The sequence below is a fragment of the Neocloeon triangulifer genome, unplaced genomic scaffold (genome assembly GCF_031216515.1).
Source record: "Neocloeon triangulifer isolate White Clay Creek 2 clone unplaced genomic scaffold, ASM3121651v1 ptg000017l, whole genome shotgun sequence".
NCBI lineage: Eukaryota > Metazoa > Arthropoda > Insecta > Ephemeroptera > Baetidae > Neocloeon > Neocloeon triangulifer.
The window spans coordinates 6,695,234-6,714,390 of NW_026775559.1; the positions used below are offsets into that span (position 1 = coordinate 6,695,234).

Here is a 19,157-nt window from a genome sequence, read left to right on the forward strand (position 1 = left end):
TTGGGAAAAATTCCGAAGCAATGGAAATATTCCACAATGAAACTTTTGTACAAAAATAAAGGAAGTGTTAATGACTGTAACTCATATAGAGGAATTTGCCTCAGCAACACATTATGTAAACTACTTGACAAAATTCTGAGCAGGAGAATAATGGAAAAATTTAAAAACATAATACCCGAGGAGCAATACGGTTTCATGCCTGGCAAGTCAACTCTCGAGGCGGCACAGAAATTGCAATCAAAAATTATCGAAACCGTTAATAAAAAAGGCACAAAGATGTATGCTATTTTTATTGATCTCACAAAAGCATTTGACTTGTCAAATAGAAAAATACTGCTGCAAAAAATTATAAATCAAAAGAAATTGTCCAAAACGGAATTGAGTTTACTGGCCGAATTTTTAGACTTAGATTTTATTAGTATTAATGATGGAATATCTCAATCTGAGCCTTTTGTTGAGTCAAATGGATTCAAGCAAGGAATGAATTCGAGTCCCCTCCTCTTTAACATATATATCTATGATATTGTGAAAATATTTCAAACAATCGAAGGAGTAGACTTTTATTTCTATGCAGATGACATGGTGTTTATTAGTAACGATGTTAAGAAAATTGAAGCAGTCATGAACAAATTTGTAGAATATGCTAAAGAAAACTATTTGAAACCTAACTATTCAAAAACAAAAATGATGAAATTCACAACAGGAGGAAAGGGGAAATATGCAAAGGACGATAAAATAGTGATTGACGGCCATGAAATAGAATATGTAAAAAACTTCCCATACTTAGGAATTTACTTCCAAAGATCAGGTAGAGATTTCACTGAACATATTGCACGGAGAAAGGAAAATGCGCTAACTGCGATGAATATGTATGGAGATTTGAGAAAATTGTCTATTGATTGTGCGAAAAAATTGTTTAATTTGAAATTTGCCCCGATGGCCTCTTACGGTATTGAAATTATTTGGCAACATCTCAGGGAAAAAGATTTTGAAGAACTAGAAAAAGTGAAATCTCGATATTTTAAGATAGTAATGGGAGTTTCAAAATACAACAAAAACACCTATGTGTACAAATTAGTCGATGAGAAATTGTTTGTTACCGATTTGAAAGAAAAATACGATCTCCCGGAGACGGGTAATTATGTCAAGTTCCTTGAGAGCTATAATTCTGAACATGAAAATAGGTTTAATGTGAAATTCAATGACACGCCGGCAATGAGAAATGATGTATGGAAACAACCCTTGTTTGATAAAAGACATGTGTTTTGTCGCTTTGCCATGCACGGCTTTCATAATCAAATCTGTAGCAATAGTTCCGAGCGCCAACAGTGTTTCGAGGAAAGTGATTCATGCGTGTGTTTGCTATGCGGTGAGAAATGCACCCAATATCATCTGGCTGAGTGCAACCACCGAGTGCTTAGCATTAATGACTATTCTAAAAATAAGTGAAAAACTTTGGAAACCCTGTCGCGCAAACTGATAAAATAAATTGTGAATCTTAATTTTAACCTTCTAAGATGTAAGTTGAAAGTTGTACTCAATTGAGTTTTCAATAAAGACCATATATATTCTTGCGCAGTATTGTCATTATAATATTATTATTTTCTATTTCATCAATTTACAGTTAATACTCAAATTGAAGCTTCTTATTTGAGTTGATTAATAAGCAGCTCGTTTATGACGGCCAGCGTTTAGCATTCGGAGATTTATATTTTCTAAAAGGCTGCTTAATGACCACGTGACAAAGAGGCCGCGCGGCGCGATAACGTGTTTCTCATCTTCCCACTCGCGGTGTTCGTTAATAATAATTCAGCCGCGGATTACATACAAGAAGTTTGATGGATTCAACGCATCATTTGCGCCGTAAGCAGATCGAGGAATTTATACACAGCACTCGTCGTGCATCTCACATGAAGCGAGAGCACAGGGCAGTTCATCATCTTAACGAGAGCGCGCCGACGAAAAAAATTAGGCTCTCGCGGCGCCGTGGCGATAATTACTTTATAATTGTTGCATCTCCTGCAGACGCCTTGTTTTCAGATTGAAATTTATGATCTTAGTGATTTTTTACTGCTCTCATTCTACCAGACTAACTATATATAGCTTTTTATACATTCCTTAATAAAAAAATCTTGTTTAATTTTCTTTTTAATTTTTAAAAAAGAAAAAAATGGAACATTTAATTTTATGATATTAAAATTCTTTTAACATTTACATCATTTTCATTGAGTATACATTTTAAAATAAATTTTATAAAATGTCTTATAAGTTTATTTAAAGAATTATGCATACTCTAAACTTTTTTATGTTGCTGCTTATAATGCCAAAATTAAGTGTAAAAAGATTCCGTATTACATACTAATTATTGGAAGTAATACATTATTTATTTGCTGTAATTTCTTTTTATCAATTCTACACAAAATATTTCAAATTAAACACACATTTCGCGTGTTCAAATTAGTGAAATCTGGTGCAACAGTTCGTTACGTTTTAAGCCTTTTTCACGGTCTCTAATATTTTTTAATTTCAATTTTCAATCGGTTTCAATTTTGTTTTACATAGTATAATTGAGCTCACATATTTCGTTATACAGGCTATGCTTATAAATATTTGATTAAATAGCTGATTTTTAGATTTTCTTAGGTATAAAAATCGATTAATCACAAGCAGTGCAGTTATCTCCTTCCCATGCAGAATCTCCTTTCTCGGGTCAGAACGAAAATATTTTGCTGCTCTCTCGGTCCGTGGGATTTGGCGCAGGCGGTGTGCATGAGTTTGAGGTGGGCGTATGCGGGGTGTGAAAAGAGTTGATCTGGGCCCATCAGTCAAAATCATCGGCACTGACAGGGAATTAGCCAAGAAAAACAACGAATTAGCCTTCTATTCAGTCTGGCTCGCTCTCCCCGCAGCTTAATTGCGTATATACGTGTGAAGGGTTAATTAATGACGCATGCACCACGCATCTCTCTCTGAAGAGAGATTTAATCGCGGCGTGATTAAAATAATGCTGAATGCGTCCAATTAGCCCACGCGCGAGGCAACAGAAAACAATTGCCAGGTGATTACGCGCAAAAAACAATCTCACCTCGAGAGTAATTAATATGCGGCTGAGGAATTCAGACGGTGCACAGGTGTGGCCTGTCTTATATTTAATTTGCACCGCGCTAATTAGTATTTGTAGGTTTAGGTTAATTCATCTTTTCAACATCATCGCAAACCCTTTTCTTTTTAGTGTGCAGCAAAAAATATCACGCCGAGCTCTAATTAAAAATTAATCGAGATCTGTGATGCTGAGCGCATTTTTATAGTTCAAGACCGTTGGCATGAAAAATCTTCTCAGCGCCGCGCCTTTTTAGTTTCAATCTCTCCCGGAGCGAATTTTGGGTTAACCTTTAACCTGCCAAACATTATTTCACAGGTGATAATCAGGCCGTTTAATCACCTATTAACTACCTGCTCCTTTTTATATGAATTAACGGCACTCATGAGCGTAAATTTAATTAATTTAACACCTATCTTGAATGATTTTCTATACAAATGAAATTAATTAAAGACAGTACCAAGTTCCAACCGTGTTAAAAAAAAAAACATGAACCTCTTTTAATATAATTATAAATTATTTGAGATTTCTCTCACGCAACAAATAATTTCCAACGATAACAAAGTTAATTTATTGGTGCTTCATTATCGTCATAATATGGCTTTTTTATATGCATGTAGCAGTCTTTCCTAATTGACGACCGGCGGATAATTACTAATGCCTGTCGTGCAGATTTCCACCGACCGAAAATCAAGCGCCAATAACCCATAATTTCATCGCTGATAAAGCAATAAACGGTGCTAAAGTATAGAGTTCGGTTCTAACCACCCTTTGAAAAGTCCAACTTGAATGTACGTTTATGTTGGGTTTATACAAACTGCACGCGGCATTCAGAGGGGTGTAAGAAGGAAAACTCGCGCCGATTTTGACGTTGCCAGCTCTCGACGAACTAATCAGGCGGAAAACTCTTTCGGCACAATATTTGCTTCACCGGCAGCCCCTTCGAAAGCACACAATTGTGTTTTCCGTTCAAATCACCTGCCGCCTCTGTGTGAATTTTCCTTTCTCCGCACAAGAGTGTCTCAAGAGGTCTCTCTATTTTCAAAAAGACCCGCAATATAGATTTGATCAAACCTGAAGAGCTTTTAAAAGGAAGGGTTGATCTATTATTGATTGTCATTGAGAATTCAAGTAACCCCAACGTCAACAAGTTCCCAATAAGTGCTGGTTTTCTATTGAAGAAATTTTAATTTTTAAATTAATTTTTACAAAATTTTATTTTCAGGCTGATATTAATTTAAAGCTTGCACTCTGGATTTCACATATTGCAATATGACACATTTTTTTATGAGATGAACACGCATTGTAAATTTAAATTTTTACTTTTATTTATTTTGAACTTTCTCGCCAAAATATTGGGTTAAAACAGGATGCAAATTTTAACCTCTCAAATTTAAGTTATGAGATTTACAAATTTTTACATTTTAATTACACTCACAACTGTTTAGAATTTTTTACAATGGAATAAAACAGTGGAATTTTTATCAGTTCCATAGTGATGGTCAAAATGTATTTCTCTCCTTTCTGTATATGTATATAGAGAACTAAAAATAATTGCTTTCTCACCACCACTGTAAATTTAATCCGGCTTGCTTTCACCCCTTTTCATGCAAGTTCTTTTTACCTTGGCGTCTATAGCTCTTATTTTATTTCCCTCGGTCGGCCTTTTCCGCGTTTTCTTTCTCCACTCCTTTCCGGAGAGCCACTGCTTTTTATCTGACGTGTGACGGTCTATTAGTTTACCCAGCCAGGACTACGGCTGTGTATGTGCACGTTAGATATAGTAGAAGGGAAGAGTCGAGCGAGGTAATTAGAGCCCGCTAATAAAAACTCTCATCTCGTCCGTCCGACCCGCGGCGGCGGCGGCGGTTCAGTAATAAACAGCAGCAATCTTGTCAGTTTTATTGCCGGCGAGAGCGAACCTAGTAGAACGAGACTGACTGACATCTCACGCTATGCACGCGGCGCGCGTTCACGCCTACTTTGCCCCGCGTGTAATTAGTGCACGCCAAACAATCGATAATTATTTTTTGCGCGCTTTCTTGTCGTCGACATCTGCCCTCTTCAGTCGTGAGCAAGCGAATTTATGCTAATGCAAACTAAGCGCCCTTTGCCAAATTAAGTTTTATATTAACATTTTAAAAGTTATGCACTTTAGATACGGTTTTTTTTATTTAATTAATTAAATAACCTAAATAACATTTGGTTGATTATTAAGAAACTTTAATTGCATTGAGAGATACGCAAAATTGAAAAAAAAAAAAAAAAAAATGGAAAAACCAACTCTTTATTTGGAAATTTTTTTATTTGTTGTATTATTATAACGACATTGAAATCACCCTCATAGATTTTTTTTATTATAACAGAAGTTGCATTTCATTAACATGATTACAAAAAATAAAATTAAAAATGATAAATCATAGTGGCATTTTTTGAATCGCAGGCGTTGCTCTGACTTTGGCTGCACCTTTTCCCTATACGCAAGAGATGAGATTAATTTCTCGCTTGGCCTCGCCCGCGCTCTTAATAGCATGCTCAGCGCCAATTAAGTCGAAAAATATATTCTTCTCTATATCTGCCTGCTTATTATTATAACGCGCCGGCAGCTAATGATGTTGTAGAATCACTTGTTTTTCTCGGCTAAGCCACTTTATATATAAATTTTTCTCCTCTCTCACAAGCTTGTCTTGTAAATGATGTTGATAAAACTCACTTAAGTGGAGAAACGCCGAAGAGAGTTGGAAAGAAATACACATGCGTGTCTCTCTGGAATGAAAATCCTTGAGAGCGGATTTCGACGGGTGATCCGATTATCGGCGATAGACTTGTCATGTCGCAGCACTCTGAATCATTCCAGCAGCAAAACCAACTCTCCAACTATAGCACCAAAAAACTTCCTTGTTTACATTCGTCTGCGATCGCGTTTTATGTAAATTTCCGACGCAGCGCTTCCTGTTGTAAATTAGACACTAATAGAAACGTCAGGAGAAAAACGCAAGTTTTGTCACTCGTGCGCAAATGCATTTTGTTTTTTTATTTCACGGTGCAGTTAATTTACTACGCACGAAGGGTGCGTTTAATGCATTCTGTCTGGCACATTTGAAACTTAGTCACGCACAAATATCTATTTTATTATCATTTGATGGCAATAATTTTACGAATGCATTTTACAACTATATGAATATGATGAACTTTATGAACAACTGTATCAATGGGAAAAAGACGCCATGCTATGTTACTTTTACAATTTAAATTTAACATCAGTCTTGAGTACTACACTTACAATTAATTATAAATATAACAAAATATATTGTTAATTATCAATATTTTTAGGCTGCAATATCATTGTAATTATGTTCAAACATAAATTTTATTGAAAATAAATTGATTTAAACATTTAAAATTTACAAATCACTACTAATAAAACTAAAAATAAATTATAATTTAATGTTTGTATAAATATTAAAATATGAATCTTTGTTAAGTAAGAATATTTTGTGTTTAAAGGTGAAACGAGCAACTCTGAGGACGGTGGTGGCGTCGGCCGGCTGCTGGGCGACCACGGGACGCGCAGCAGCGACGACGAGGATGACGAGAGCCGAGCGACGAGTCCGGCTTCAGGTCGGGCGGGCACTCCGGGAGCAGGAGGGTCACTACCTGGAGGACCTTTGTCGCCGGACAGCGGGGAACCGAAGAAAAAGCACCGCCGCAACCGCACCACCTTCACCACCTATCAGCTGCACGAACTGGAGAGGGCCTTCGAGAAATCGCACTACCCTGACGTCTACAGCAGGGAGGAGCTCGCAATGAAAGTCAACTTGCCGGAAGTGAGAGTCCAGGTAAGTCAGAAATGGCAAAATTCAATTTAAATAATATTCAAAATTTTGGTTAAACATATAATTTTTAAATTTTAGCAGTTTGAAAAATTGGGAAATGACTAAAATCACAATAAAAAACATATTAAATTAAGCAAAGATTATTATTACAAAATTAAAATATGCCATTAGGATTATAATTGCAAAAATAAATAATTATAGACTGATAGTGCGTAACCATTTTTACACTCAATTGTCTATGCAAATTAATTAAATTAAATAAATCTTTAGGTAAAATTTCAAAACACAAAAGGGGTTGCGTTTTGATCGCACCCTTTGTATGTATAAACATCACGAACTGGCCTCGCAGCTTTTTGGCACCGACTGCCGTTCGCAGGCGCACATCTCGTGACGAGAGCGTGCACGCCTAATCGAATCACACGCGGCGGTGAAATTTCCACAGCGCCCCTTGCACTAATTGCTCCTTAATTATTGCTCTACTACGAGACTACGAGAGCTTGAGCGCTCGCAAAGTTGCACACTTTCGGTTTAATTGGCCTAACGAGGGTCGAATTAAACCTCGCGCTCGCTCACAACTCGCTCTAAAAGCATTCCGGTTTCGATTTATTTTCATGTATTTATTGACACATGTTCGTTCCCAAGAAAACTCATATTTATTCAAGAGCTGCGTTTGTCGCGGCGGAAATTGGGAAAAAGCAGGCGTGACAGGTCGCGAAAGGGCGGAAAAGTCGAGTGTGTATGAGGAAGAAAGCGCGAGATTGAATCAATTTGGCGCGCCATTCTTATTCCGGCGTTTTTCTTCTTTTTCTCTTTGTGTGTTCGCGCCTGATGTGGCGACAAAAGGGGCTCGAAATTGAAATGCCGGGGTGCAAAACTGGTCTGCGTACGTGTGGACGGAAAAGCAGGCGGCCGCCATCTTTGCAGCTTTTCTGCTCGGCGCTCCCGCCACTGCCGACAAATCAAATTTTCACGACTTGAATTGGAGTTAACAAGGCAGACCTCGTGGCCTCTTCTTTCGCCGCGCCCGCTTATTGGTTCATTGTTGCGAAAGAAGCAGAGATCTGGCTGCGTTGACGCTGCCGCCGCCACTCTGGGGAGCCATAAATTGCGCCTCGTTGCGGCCGACCAAACTTTTTGATTGCATTTCGGACGCGAATATTTCCTTGGCCCCCGACACGGCCAATTCACACCGCATCTTTTGTTGTGGAAATTTTCAAAGCTCCCCCAAAAAGAAAAATTAAGAGAGTGGAGGAGGGCATCAAGAAAATTTGCTTTCTGTTTCGACAAAGGAAAGTTTAAAATGATTTTACACAAAAAAACTAATATATTCTTGTGGTGCTCACCGAAGAATTTTGAGAGATTTAATTTCAATTTTCTTAAAAGAAATGGATTTTAAAAAGTATTTATAAGTTTACAACAAAATCTAACACTAAATATTTGTGGAAACGCAACCCGCATAACAAAAGTGTAGAACACGCTGCCTAATTTTATAAAATTCGCGTATAAAAAATTCACGCTATTGACCATCTCACAATTGATATCCATAATTAATTGCTTGGAACGATAATATTCCAACTTTGAAACAACTCAGTTCAAAAGTGTTTTTCATTATACAAATGAATATTAAAGCACACGTGAAATTATGAACGATATAAAATGAAACGATTTGTTTGCAGAAGTTGACACTCGAGTAGATGATCATGGAAATGAAGAAGTTCCTCGTTGCAAAAATAGGTTTTTTTTATTATTATTCAAAAGAGCCTTTTGTTTTTGAATAAAAAACAATTTTTGCAACGAGGAACAGCCGGACTTCTTCATTTCCAAAATATAAAATGATTTGAATAAATTCTGAGTTATTTATTTATTAACAGTATCAAAATCAGTAGCTAAGATGTTGAAATAAAAGAAAATGCTCAAACCAAAACAATGAAATGACTAATGTTTTCAGTAAAATATCTCACTTAATTAATGCAGTACATTATAAATGTCATAATCCTCATTACATCCATCCAGCTTTTGAACAAACAATAATTAGTTGTGTCCATAACTTTTTTTTATCTTGACTAATTGTATATATTGGGGAATGCTAACTTGCTTATGGGATTTGCTGGTGCTAACTTAGCATAGGAACATCCTCCATATCGCTCCATATATATTTCAAATTAAAAATGTTTAATTTTGGTAATTGTAGTAAAAATGGAAAATTTTAAAACAATCATTAAAAACCATTGCGTGAGTATGTGTCTTTATTTATACAAAAAAATTGTGCATTAAAAAATCTGAACGGAAGGCATTATTCAATTAGTCCTCTTTCATAACTGTCCGTATTATAATGTGGGACGGTTTCCTCGTTCAGAAAGGAAGACGAATACCTCCAAGTTGGTTTGCAGTGCACGAAACGCCGTGCACAAAAATATGGTCTACAGAAAGCTTCGGCGGCCGTTCATCAAAAAATAATTCGCCCTCTCAGATAATAACGGCATTCAAGAATATATAAATACACACACACGACGGTGGCACTCACGTGAACACTATGCACGATTGTTATTACGCTTTTACATGATACACGATGATAGTTCAATTTATTTGTCCGCGCGCGTTCACTGAATTTATACGGCGAATTTTTCTCCCGAGTGTGGTGACACGGAACACAAATGAAAATGCACACAACGTTACCGACAAGTGCCCGCCGTAAATATCGCCCGCCGAAAACCAAACAATAAATCCGCCCTGCTAACTTGCTCGCGTGACTCCTGGGCCGGGGCTAATAATTTAATAACGAGCACGACTCCCGCTGGCTGTTCTTTCCAGAGCCGGAAATGTTCGCTGCCGTTTAAAAGTGAAATTGGATTCCCCGTTTCTTTTATTGCCATGCATACTTGAGCTGCTGATGAAAAATTGGGAAGATGTTATGTGTGAATTAAAGAATTGTTAGCAACAGCATTAAAAATAAAAATTTAAAAAAATTTGAATATTTTCAAGTGGTAATATAATTGCTTTAAAAATTATGTATATTTATTTATTTTATAAAATATAGAATTATTATTGATAATTTATACTTATTTAAAATTTTCCATGCCGTTTCCAACTTAAATGCATAAGTCAATTTTATTACTTTAAACATAAAATAATTATTTGGATTCATTAAATATTTACAATGTATTCATCATTATCACTTTGGAATTTAGATTTAATTATTACTTTCAAGTGCAGTGACATATTGTATCTAATTACAATTATCTATTATCTAGAATTATTTCAGACAGAAAATATATTCAAATTTGTGCTCATCCAAGTGAAGATCATAGTTATATAAAATAGAAGTTTGAAATTGAATGATGTATTCTTTGTCAGTCAAATACGCTAAATTCATTTAGCTTCAAAATCCCAAATTTTTTTACGCTAGAATATTGTAAAATGAAATTTTTTATTCGACATTATTGAAAATTTAATTTAATTTCAGAACAAACTTTTTAAAAATCATAAATTTAAGTCATAAACCGCAAAATAATTCTAAAAAAATGTTGAATGCAAACAGCTTTTTCAGGCCAATTTTTGAATATATGTGGCATGGATTTTATTTGAATCAATTGATTACAAACATAAAGATTGAATTGTTTGGAAATCCAAAGGCTTATTTGCCCCTTAATATGGCAAGCTCTATTTTAATAATGACTGTCAATATGCTTTTCTTGGACAATCACATCCACTTTCACTTGAAATTGCGCTTTACATTTGAGCAATCTTGAGTAATTTCCTTTTGAAGTACTCCAAATAATGCTGATTATTCTACGTACAGACATGAACAATCGACTATTGACAAATCGATTATGAGCATTTCAAATTTTAATATTTCCCTCATTGAAATGACTGCATATTAAATAAAACGCACCCCTTTATTTGTTGTCGCACTCACGGCCAAATGGTTCCGCCGAGAGATCGTCAAGTGGCAGCACAGCACATTTGAATTAACGCAATTTGCCGAGGAACTTTTTAAACTCATCGTTCAGCGCTGCAGCAATCACGCGGCGATTATTATTATTATTTCATTGTATGCGTGCCACATATATGCATTCGACCCCCAGACGAGTGAATATAATATTTGATGGCGTGCGCAATAATCGTTTGTTACTCGATTATGCGCCCTCAATAAAGCTGTGAAGCGAATCAAAAATAGAGAGAGAAAATTCCGCGAACGCGCAGCTGTTCTGCTCTGAGCAATAAAATTCGATTATCATTCTACACGCGAGATGATTGCTGTTATTGTTATCATAACTCATGCCTCATTAAATTGATTATTAATTACGCGCGAGAGACGCTGCATTACACATGCGTATATGTAGCAGAAAGGTGGGGGCGTTTTTTTATATTGCCCTTCGCAGCAGCACACGATCGAGTGATTAATTTAATTCCCTTCCGATGATTATTATTATTATTAGCTGGAGGTATTATATATAATAAATAGGTCGGCAGCGGCCGGCGAAAGTCATGCATGGCTGGGCCCAGTGGCGTGCACCCCTGCCAACGAAAGCGACCCCACCTTGAAAAGTGAATTAAGTTGCTCTGAACTTCATAAACTATTACTCATTTGTCATAATTAAGCGAAAAATTCAGTTTATTTCAGGAAATTTGAGTTTATACTTATTTTAAGTTCTCTTTTAGTTTCTTACTAAATAATTTAGTCTTGCAGTTCATGATTTTTTAATTAGCTATGTAAATGAAAATTATTTTCAAGCCACACCGAGATAATTTAATTTGTATTTAACATTGCAAATTGTTTGGTCGTTTTTCTTTTAAGTTTAATTATACTTGGATTCAAACGTTTCAGCCATGACTCGATCGCTATGCTTTTAATCCTATTTGGCTCCAGTTTATTAATTTGGCTGAAAAAAAATGGAAACGAGAGTCGCCGGAAGTGCATTGTTTAAACAGCGAAAGGCCGTAAAATTGTTCCGCCTTTTGAGTGAAAGGGCCGTTAAGGTGTTTATTGCTTTATTATCGTAAACAGAGCACATTAATTCTTAAAAGCTCACGAGTTCGCATGCCAAGCGTTTTTTTGTTTTCATTTTTGCTCTCTGGCAGGGGTGGGTGTGGGTGAGAGAGGAATTCGATAAGGGGTGCTATGGGCGCGTGGCTGCTTAATATTTTACTGCCGCAGAGTATTTTTCTCGCTTAATCACACACAAAGAGTGCAGTGGGCGATAAAGTTGGCGCTTTTTCCAAGATAATTTTAATTGTTGCTGCAGAGCGAGCAGGAGGTTTGTTTTCGAAATGCGTGCAACTGTCGCTGACAGTTTTGTCTGTAAAAAAATAAAGAAAGCTTTTCTTCCGAGTCGGCCGAAGGAGGAGGAAATTGGGTGAGTAACAAAAATCCGAGACAGCAATCGTAACGAGGAAATCGGATTAGGCGCGAGGCAGCGGGATTTTTTAGGGTGAGGAGCGCAGGCAATTTGTGCTCGGAGAGAAAAGCGGCGCTCTCTGTTTACGGAAACGTCAAATATCAGCAGAGAGAAGGCGGAAAGACAGTTGACATTATTAAACATCCAGCAGAGAGGCCAAATTAACCGCTAATAAAAAGACGCTGCCGCTGAGAGAGACGGGAGAAAAGGGAAAGAATAGGAAAAAACTCCAGCAGCGGTGCGCGGCCCCTTTGTTCTTCAGCTCGCATCACATCTTGGTCTAACAAGGGCTGTAAAAAGAATGTGCATGTGAATAATTTATTCCCTGCTTGCACTGAATGGACGCATATAAACGGAATAAAAAGAAAATAAAAGGTGTATATTTCAGAGTATTGACTCAAGTAAATTTTTGGAGACATTTACTTTATTATTGTAAATCGATTAGTTAAATGATATGAGTAGAGTTTCTGTAACAATAATTCCACATACATTCGGAATAAATTGTTCCTATTTGATATAGAGCATATTAAGTAATTGAAAATTAATAAAAATATGTTGATAGTTTAACTTTAGCATATCATTAAAAATTTATTAAATAGAAACTATGCAGTAAAGCATACATATTATAATTAACAGTTTTGAAAGGTTTTTATTCTTCAGTTATATCTTGAATAAAGAACAGTGATTTAATATCTTTCATAAATTATTTCCTTTACAGATTTAAAGCAATTAAACAAATAATAAAAATAATCATTTACAAACAACATAAATAAATGTGTATACATAAAATAAGTACATAGCAAAATTGGCTTTGTTGAGACTTTTGAAAGACAGTCTATGCAAGTCATCTTCATCACATATAGAATATTGAACTTTTTAATTGTAATTTAAATTTTCAAAATTCAGTTGCACACCTCCTTGTTCAATGCTCTTACAATTCACATTACCAAAACGAGTTATGTAAATCCGTTCGCACACACTCGGGGAGCTTGCGTGTCTGGCCGCGTGTTTTATTTGCAGCAGTTTGTCTACACGAAAATTCTGTGTCCGTTTGCGCCTTGTTCTTTGTCACTGAGTAAAGAAATTTCGCCACGAGTTATTTTAAACGCGAAAAACTGCGTGTTGTCATGAACTCGTCGTAAAGAGCTCGAGCCGCAGTGACAAATTTCTCGGCTGGAGATTTTGTCGCCAAAATTATTAATGCTCTTAGAGGTCGTATTGTTTTAGAAAAAAAAGCGATTTCCAGATAAAATTTGTGTTTTCAACCTGAACTTGGAGCAAAAAGCAATTACGCAAAGTTAAAAGTATGTTTCCGAAATTGTTTAAAAGAGCAGGCATATCACGGAATGGGACCAATTATGAAGCAAAAAGTAAATCGTGTGTGTTATAGAGTTTACTTAGACATCAGTGTAATGCTCTGAAACATGCTCCATGCAATCATGGTGCAATTATCAGAGAGTTAAAGTTGGCCTTTCATGGCGCACACACGAAATTTTAAAACTTAATACATCACGAAATGAGCCTATTACCCAAATTTATTGCGTGATGCATTACAATATAGTAAAAAAATGAACCCTTATTTAGGCTCGTTTAGAAAAAATTTTGAGGATTTTTTTAAACTGATTTTGCTTTTAACTTTTCATAAGTACATTTAGTGGTTTTTGGAATCAAAAAAACATTTTCATGAAAGGAAATTCTAACAACTTTAATTATAAATTTAATCAACAATGCTTTGATAAATATGTTATAAAAAAATATTGTGGCATTAACTATATTATTTGCAATTTGTTACTAAAAAGCATAAAAAACTTCTGATTAGAAAAAAACGATTATGAATTTTCTTGGTACACGAAATTTAAGATATTCATTTAAATTTATCTTGATAATTTATCTTATTCTTTTCGATTATTTTAAAACAAAGTTATTTTATCCCCGCCAAATTTCATTCTTTGCTATTTTGGCACTCTGAACAAGTTAATCAGAAATATTATATACTTTCAACTTGAAGGAAGTTACTCGGGAGCTTATGTTTATTAAGCTAATAGTTTTGAGCGCGTTCAAGTTAGATTGATATAGAATGACTTTGATCAATTTACATGATACCGAATGCGATGCTTATCGAATAGCAGGGAAAGAAAATGCAACGCCATAAACTTCAATTAAAAGTTTTAATTAGTAATCGCGCTGATTGAGTGCTAACCTGCTTATCATTTTTAACACTTAATTAAAAGCGAAATTGCTCAAGACCCGGCTGGTCGGGATTAGTTAAGAGAGGATTAATTAAAAAGTGTATCCCTCGCTTGCTGGGGCCCCAGTCTTGAGCCGCTCCTTGATTGCTTCGCTTCTTCTTACTTAATTCTCTCTCGCACACGTCGATCGTCTGAAGAAGCGGCGGGTTTATTTGGCGGCCGCTTGATTGCCAGCAGCAGAGAAAATTTCATCGCCCGGCAACGAGAGCGAGCTAAAGCGGGGGAGCAAATTATAATTTCAGATGAGTGGTATATTGGCTGCCGGCACTGATGAACTTCGTTTGCCACTTTCCGCCACGCCACGGCTCGAATTTTTAATTAAAAAATTTGCATACTGCTAATTGATTTCGCCACCGCCGCCAAAGTTAAGCCGCGCAAATGGAGCTTTAATTGGCGGGAGACGCGCGCGTCAAAAACAAACTGAATTTAATCAACACGCAATTCAATTCGAACGTACTGTTAGATTTTTTGGCATTTTCGGTTGAAAAATTAATAAAACGTCGGCTTTTCATTTTGGACAAATCATCTTTTGTGTAAAAAAAAAAAAAAACGGCGTGGAATTTGATTATTTTTAATTGTGCCAACTAGGGATTTGAAATTCAGCAGCGGCGGCACAAAAAGTGTTCGCTCGCTTTTCATACACTGGAAATTCTTTTGAGGAGCGTTTTGTTTTCTGTAGTGAACGCACACACAGCACAAAAGGGCCGCGTGGCGACTTTGTTTGCGAAAATTTTGCACCACGCGCCTAAAAACAGTGCTAACTTTATTTAATCAACAAACAAACACGCTGGCAAAAACGCTTTTTAAATCAAAGTGAAATGTTTTCTTTTACCCAACTGCTGGTAAATTCTCTGTTGTCATGATTTATTCACCGTAGAATTCTGGAAAATTAATTTTTATATACGTGTATTCTTATATTGTCTTCCAACATAAAATTTAATTTAATTAGTATTAAATTAAATAACGCATAATTTAAAAAATGTCCCCTGTACCTTTGTTAAGAAAATAAAGTAACAAAATAATAAATTTAACGGAACATAATGAACCCTTTTGTTATCTTCAAAAGGACAAAAAATATGAAAAAGAAATTAAAAAAATTCACATAAATTTTTAGTTTTGAGCAGAGAGAAATGTATTTGCATAATTATTTTGATAATTTTTGTATTACAAACAATTTTATTCAGGAGTTTAATTGTAAATGTATATTAATTTCATATGATTGCTCACTTCTCAAACTAAAATTAAGTTCATAATCGGGCTGTTTGAAATAAGACATTTTTTACCGACTTTTTTAATATATAAACCATCCTCTTATTCTATAAAAACGTAACTTCCTCCTTTTTTTTCCAAAGAGTTTGCACCCTTTGTCTGTATCAGCACACACGAAGACAAAAATTTCTGACAGCCCATTTTTCTGCTCCCGTTGAGCACCCTGGTTTGGCCAAATTGCCGCGATCTTATTGTGCAATAGACGCTGAACAAGCCGCGCCAAAGAAGAATAAGCGTTTGTATACGGTCGGCTGTGTTCTTTGATAATGAGCGCGCCCGTAATGAAATTACCTTTTTTTTTTTTTTTTTTTTTTTTTTTTTTTTTTTTTTTTTTAGGGTCAGGCCAAGACAAAGTCTTGTCGGCCTGTGCCCTTTATTGGTGGTACAGAAGGCACCACCCAATTAATTTTTTTTTTTTTTTATTTTTGTTTTTGGGTTCAACTTTATTTAAAAAATCATCATTTTTTGCTGGCATATCCTTAAATTTGGTCCACGCGATGATGACAAACAAAGCTGAAAAGTAAAAGAGAGAAAAAAGATTAAGAAAGGATGTGGATTTGGTTGGGGTAGGGGAAGGTCAGATTTTGATATCTTTTGGTGTTAAGGATTTACTGCATAATTTTTTGTTTCAATAATTATGTCTATTTTTAGTTTTATTTGTGCTGCAAATTAAAAATAAAAAGGTTTTCATTTATATTTGGGTTAATTTATGTGTGTGCTAGAACTGCAAATTTTTTTCAGTCTGGAATTAAGGTTTGATACCATAATTTTATGTTTTCTTTAGCCGTATTAATTGAGTTAAAGTTTTTAAAGCGGGCAGGCAACTTGTTCCACAGTCGCGGCATAATAAATTCCCACGTTCTTTCGTGAAATCTATTCTGGCTAAGAGGCATCACTAGCGGGTCGGTTCGCGCCGTGCGTGTTGAATAATTGTGCGTTCTCCTTGCACCAAAGTTTCCGTCAAAATATTTAAGAAGAATAATGTTCTGTTCAAATATTAGCTCAAGCGGTAATGCATTCCAAATTTTAAAGACATTTTCATTATGTGCTTTTAATTGATTTTTTCTGGCCATTATGAAGAGTAGTTTTTCTTGTAATAATTTTAGGGGCGTTATTGTGCCGTGGCCCCATGCCACAAGCCCGTAAATTAAATGCGAGTATGCGAGAGAGAAATAGACGGTTCTCAATGAATCCGCATTCAGTCTGCTTTTTGTTAGCTTTACTTCTCTTATTACGGAGCGTAGTTTGCTCGCCACTCTTTTTATTTGGGGCGCCCAACAGAAATCATCATCAATGAGAATTCCTAAATATTTATGCGTTCGCTCCATTCTTATCGCCGCACAAGTGCAGCCTATTTGGAAGTTATGCAAGCACTCCAGAGAATGCAATGTGATATTGGGGCTCACAGCGGGCCGATTTGATTTCTGACAAATGTGCATTGCCACTGTTTTCTTAATATTTATTAAGAGTCCATTGTCATGGGACCACTCATTTAAAACGTTAATTTCTCCTTGGATTTGTTCTTTACACGTATCTAAATTTTCGTGGCTGCACAAAATCAAGAGATCATCCGCAAAAATTAACACTTTTGCTATTTTTATGTGCTTTGGCAAGTCATTTGTATAAATGATGAAAAGTTTCGGTCCTAGGATTGAACCTTGCGGCACTCCGGAATTTAAGTCGAAAAACTCACTTTTTTTTCCATCCACATTTACACAAAATTTTCTATTTTTTAAGTAAGTAGAAAAAAGGGAAAGCAATTTTCCTCTAATTCCAATATTTTCTAATTTTTTTAGCAAAGTGTCATGGTCTAACACATCAAAGGCCTTGCTGTAATCAACAAAAACGGCTAATGTGTGTTCTTTGTTTTTTAAATTTGTATTTACATAATCTGATAAATCAGACAAGAGGTGATCGACTCCTTTTCCTTTTTGGTATGCAAACTGGCGTTTGTCAATTATCTCAAATTCATTTAAGTAATTTGTTAAGTGAAGGTCAAGGAACCTCTCAAATATTTTATCAAGAACGCTTAGCATTGCAATCGGTCTGTAATTTGCTGGGTCTTTGTGCGCGCCGCTCTTATAAATTGGTCGGACTATTGCTTCTTTCAGTGGTTCGGGATACACACCAGTGCGTAAGCAATTATTAATTATTCTCATTAAAATTTTGACAAAGTCATCGCCAGCGTATTTTACATCATTTAAACGAATTCCGTCCGTGCCAGGACCTTTCTTTTTTAGTTTTTCAATTATGTAATTTATTATTGTCTCGCTGGCCGGAGGAATGTGCATTGACTGGGCTGCTGGTTGCTCGACTATTGGCGGGCGCCTCGCTACAAAATTGCAGGTGTGGCGCAGTGCCGAGACTTTCACCGAAAATTGCTCTCCAAATTTATGCAATATATCCTCTAAAGATAGATTATTCGGCATGTAGCGAACAATATTTTCATCAATTGAGACTGATACTCGTCCAAGGATTTCATTCAATATTTTCCACGTGCGCGCGGAGTCGCCGGCGCAATCAAACAATAGATTTCTGTAATATTTGCTTTTGGCTTGTTTAATTTTGAAATTTACTAAATTTCTTATTTTTTTATAGTCTTCTCTGTACATTTGATTTGTTTTATTTCTTTTGCATTTTAAGAAGTATTTATCTCGGATTTCAGTCAAGCTGAGAATTTCTTCTGTTATCCATTCATTACAATTTTTTCTGGATCTTGAATTATTAATATATTTTCTTTCAACATTGGCTTTCTTTATGAGCTGAATTATTTCTGCGATCTGTGATATCGGGTTTTTATCTGGATCTTCTAAGTCGATGTGTTTATTCCAGTCAAAGCATCTAAGCATTTTATATACTTCTGCATTATTTATTTCATCTTTGTAAGTAATTTCATCGTTTTTAATTTTACTAAATAACATTGAGCAGGTCATATAATGATCTGAAACTTTCATTTTGATAACTGATGATAAATTTTGATATTTGTTAAATTTGTGATACACGTGATCGATCAGAGTGGTAGAGTAATTATTTCCACAAAATTCTTCGCGCGTCGGCGAGAAAATGCACCGTTCTAAACCGAATTCTGCCATTAGGTTTTGGTATTTCTCTATTGTGGTGTCACTCTCGTCCAACAAGTTCAAATTTATATCACCTGTTATGAGAAGGTCGCTTTTATCAGCGTTACAAGAAACATCTGCTTTTATTAGATAATTTTGGAGCTCGTCTAAAAAGTATTTTTTATTGCTGGAAGGTGGCCGGTATAAAGCCAGCAGCAAAATATCATTATTTATTTTTATTTCTA

General features: G+C 35.7%; 2 protein-coding genes across 2 annotated transcripts in view; one reads left to right on the forward strand and one right to left on the reverse strand.

Annotated features, from left to right (window-relative positions):
- Nucleotides 1-19,157, reverse strand: part of LOC132202974 (homeobox protein orthopedia-like) — a 123,216-nt gene that overhangs the window by 72,998 nt on the left and 31,061 nt on the right. The window lies entirely within an intron of this gene.
- The window catches only part of LOC132203279 (retinal homeobox protein Rx1-like), a 35,264-nt gene that overhangs the window by 6,264 nt on the left and 9,843 nt on the right, over nucleotides 1-19,157 (forward strand). The window contains exon 2 of the mRNA XM_059630937.1: nucleotides 6,608-6,939. Coding sequence (XP_059486920.1) covers nucleotides 6,608-6,939 — 332 coding nt within the window. The remainder of the gene's footprint in view (nucleotides 1-6,607; nucleotides 6,940-19,157) is intronic.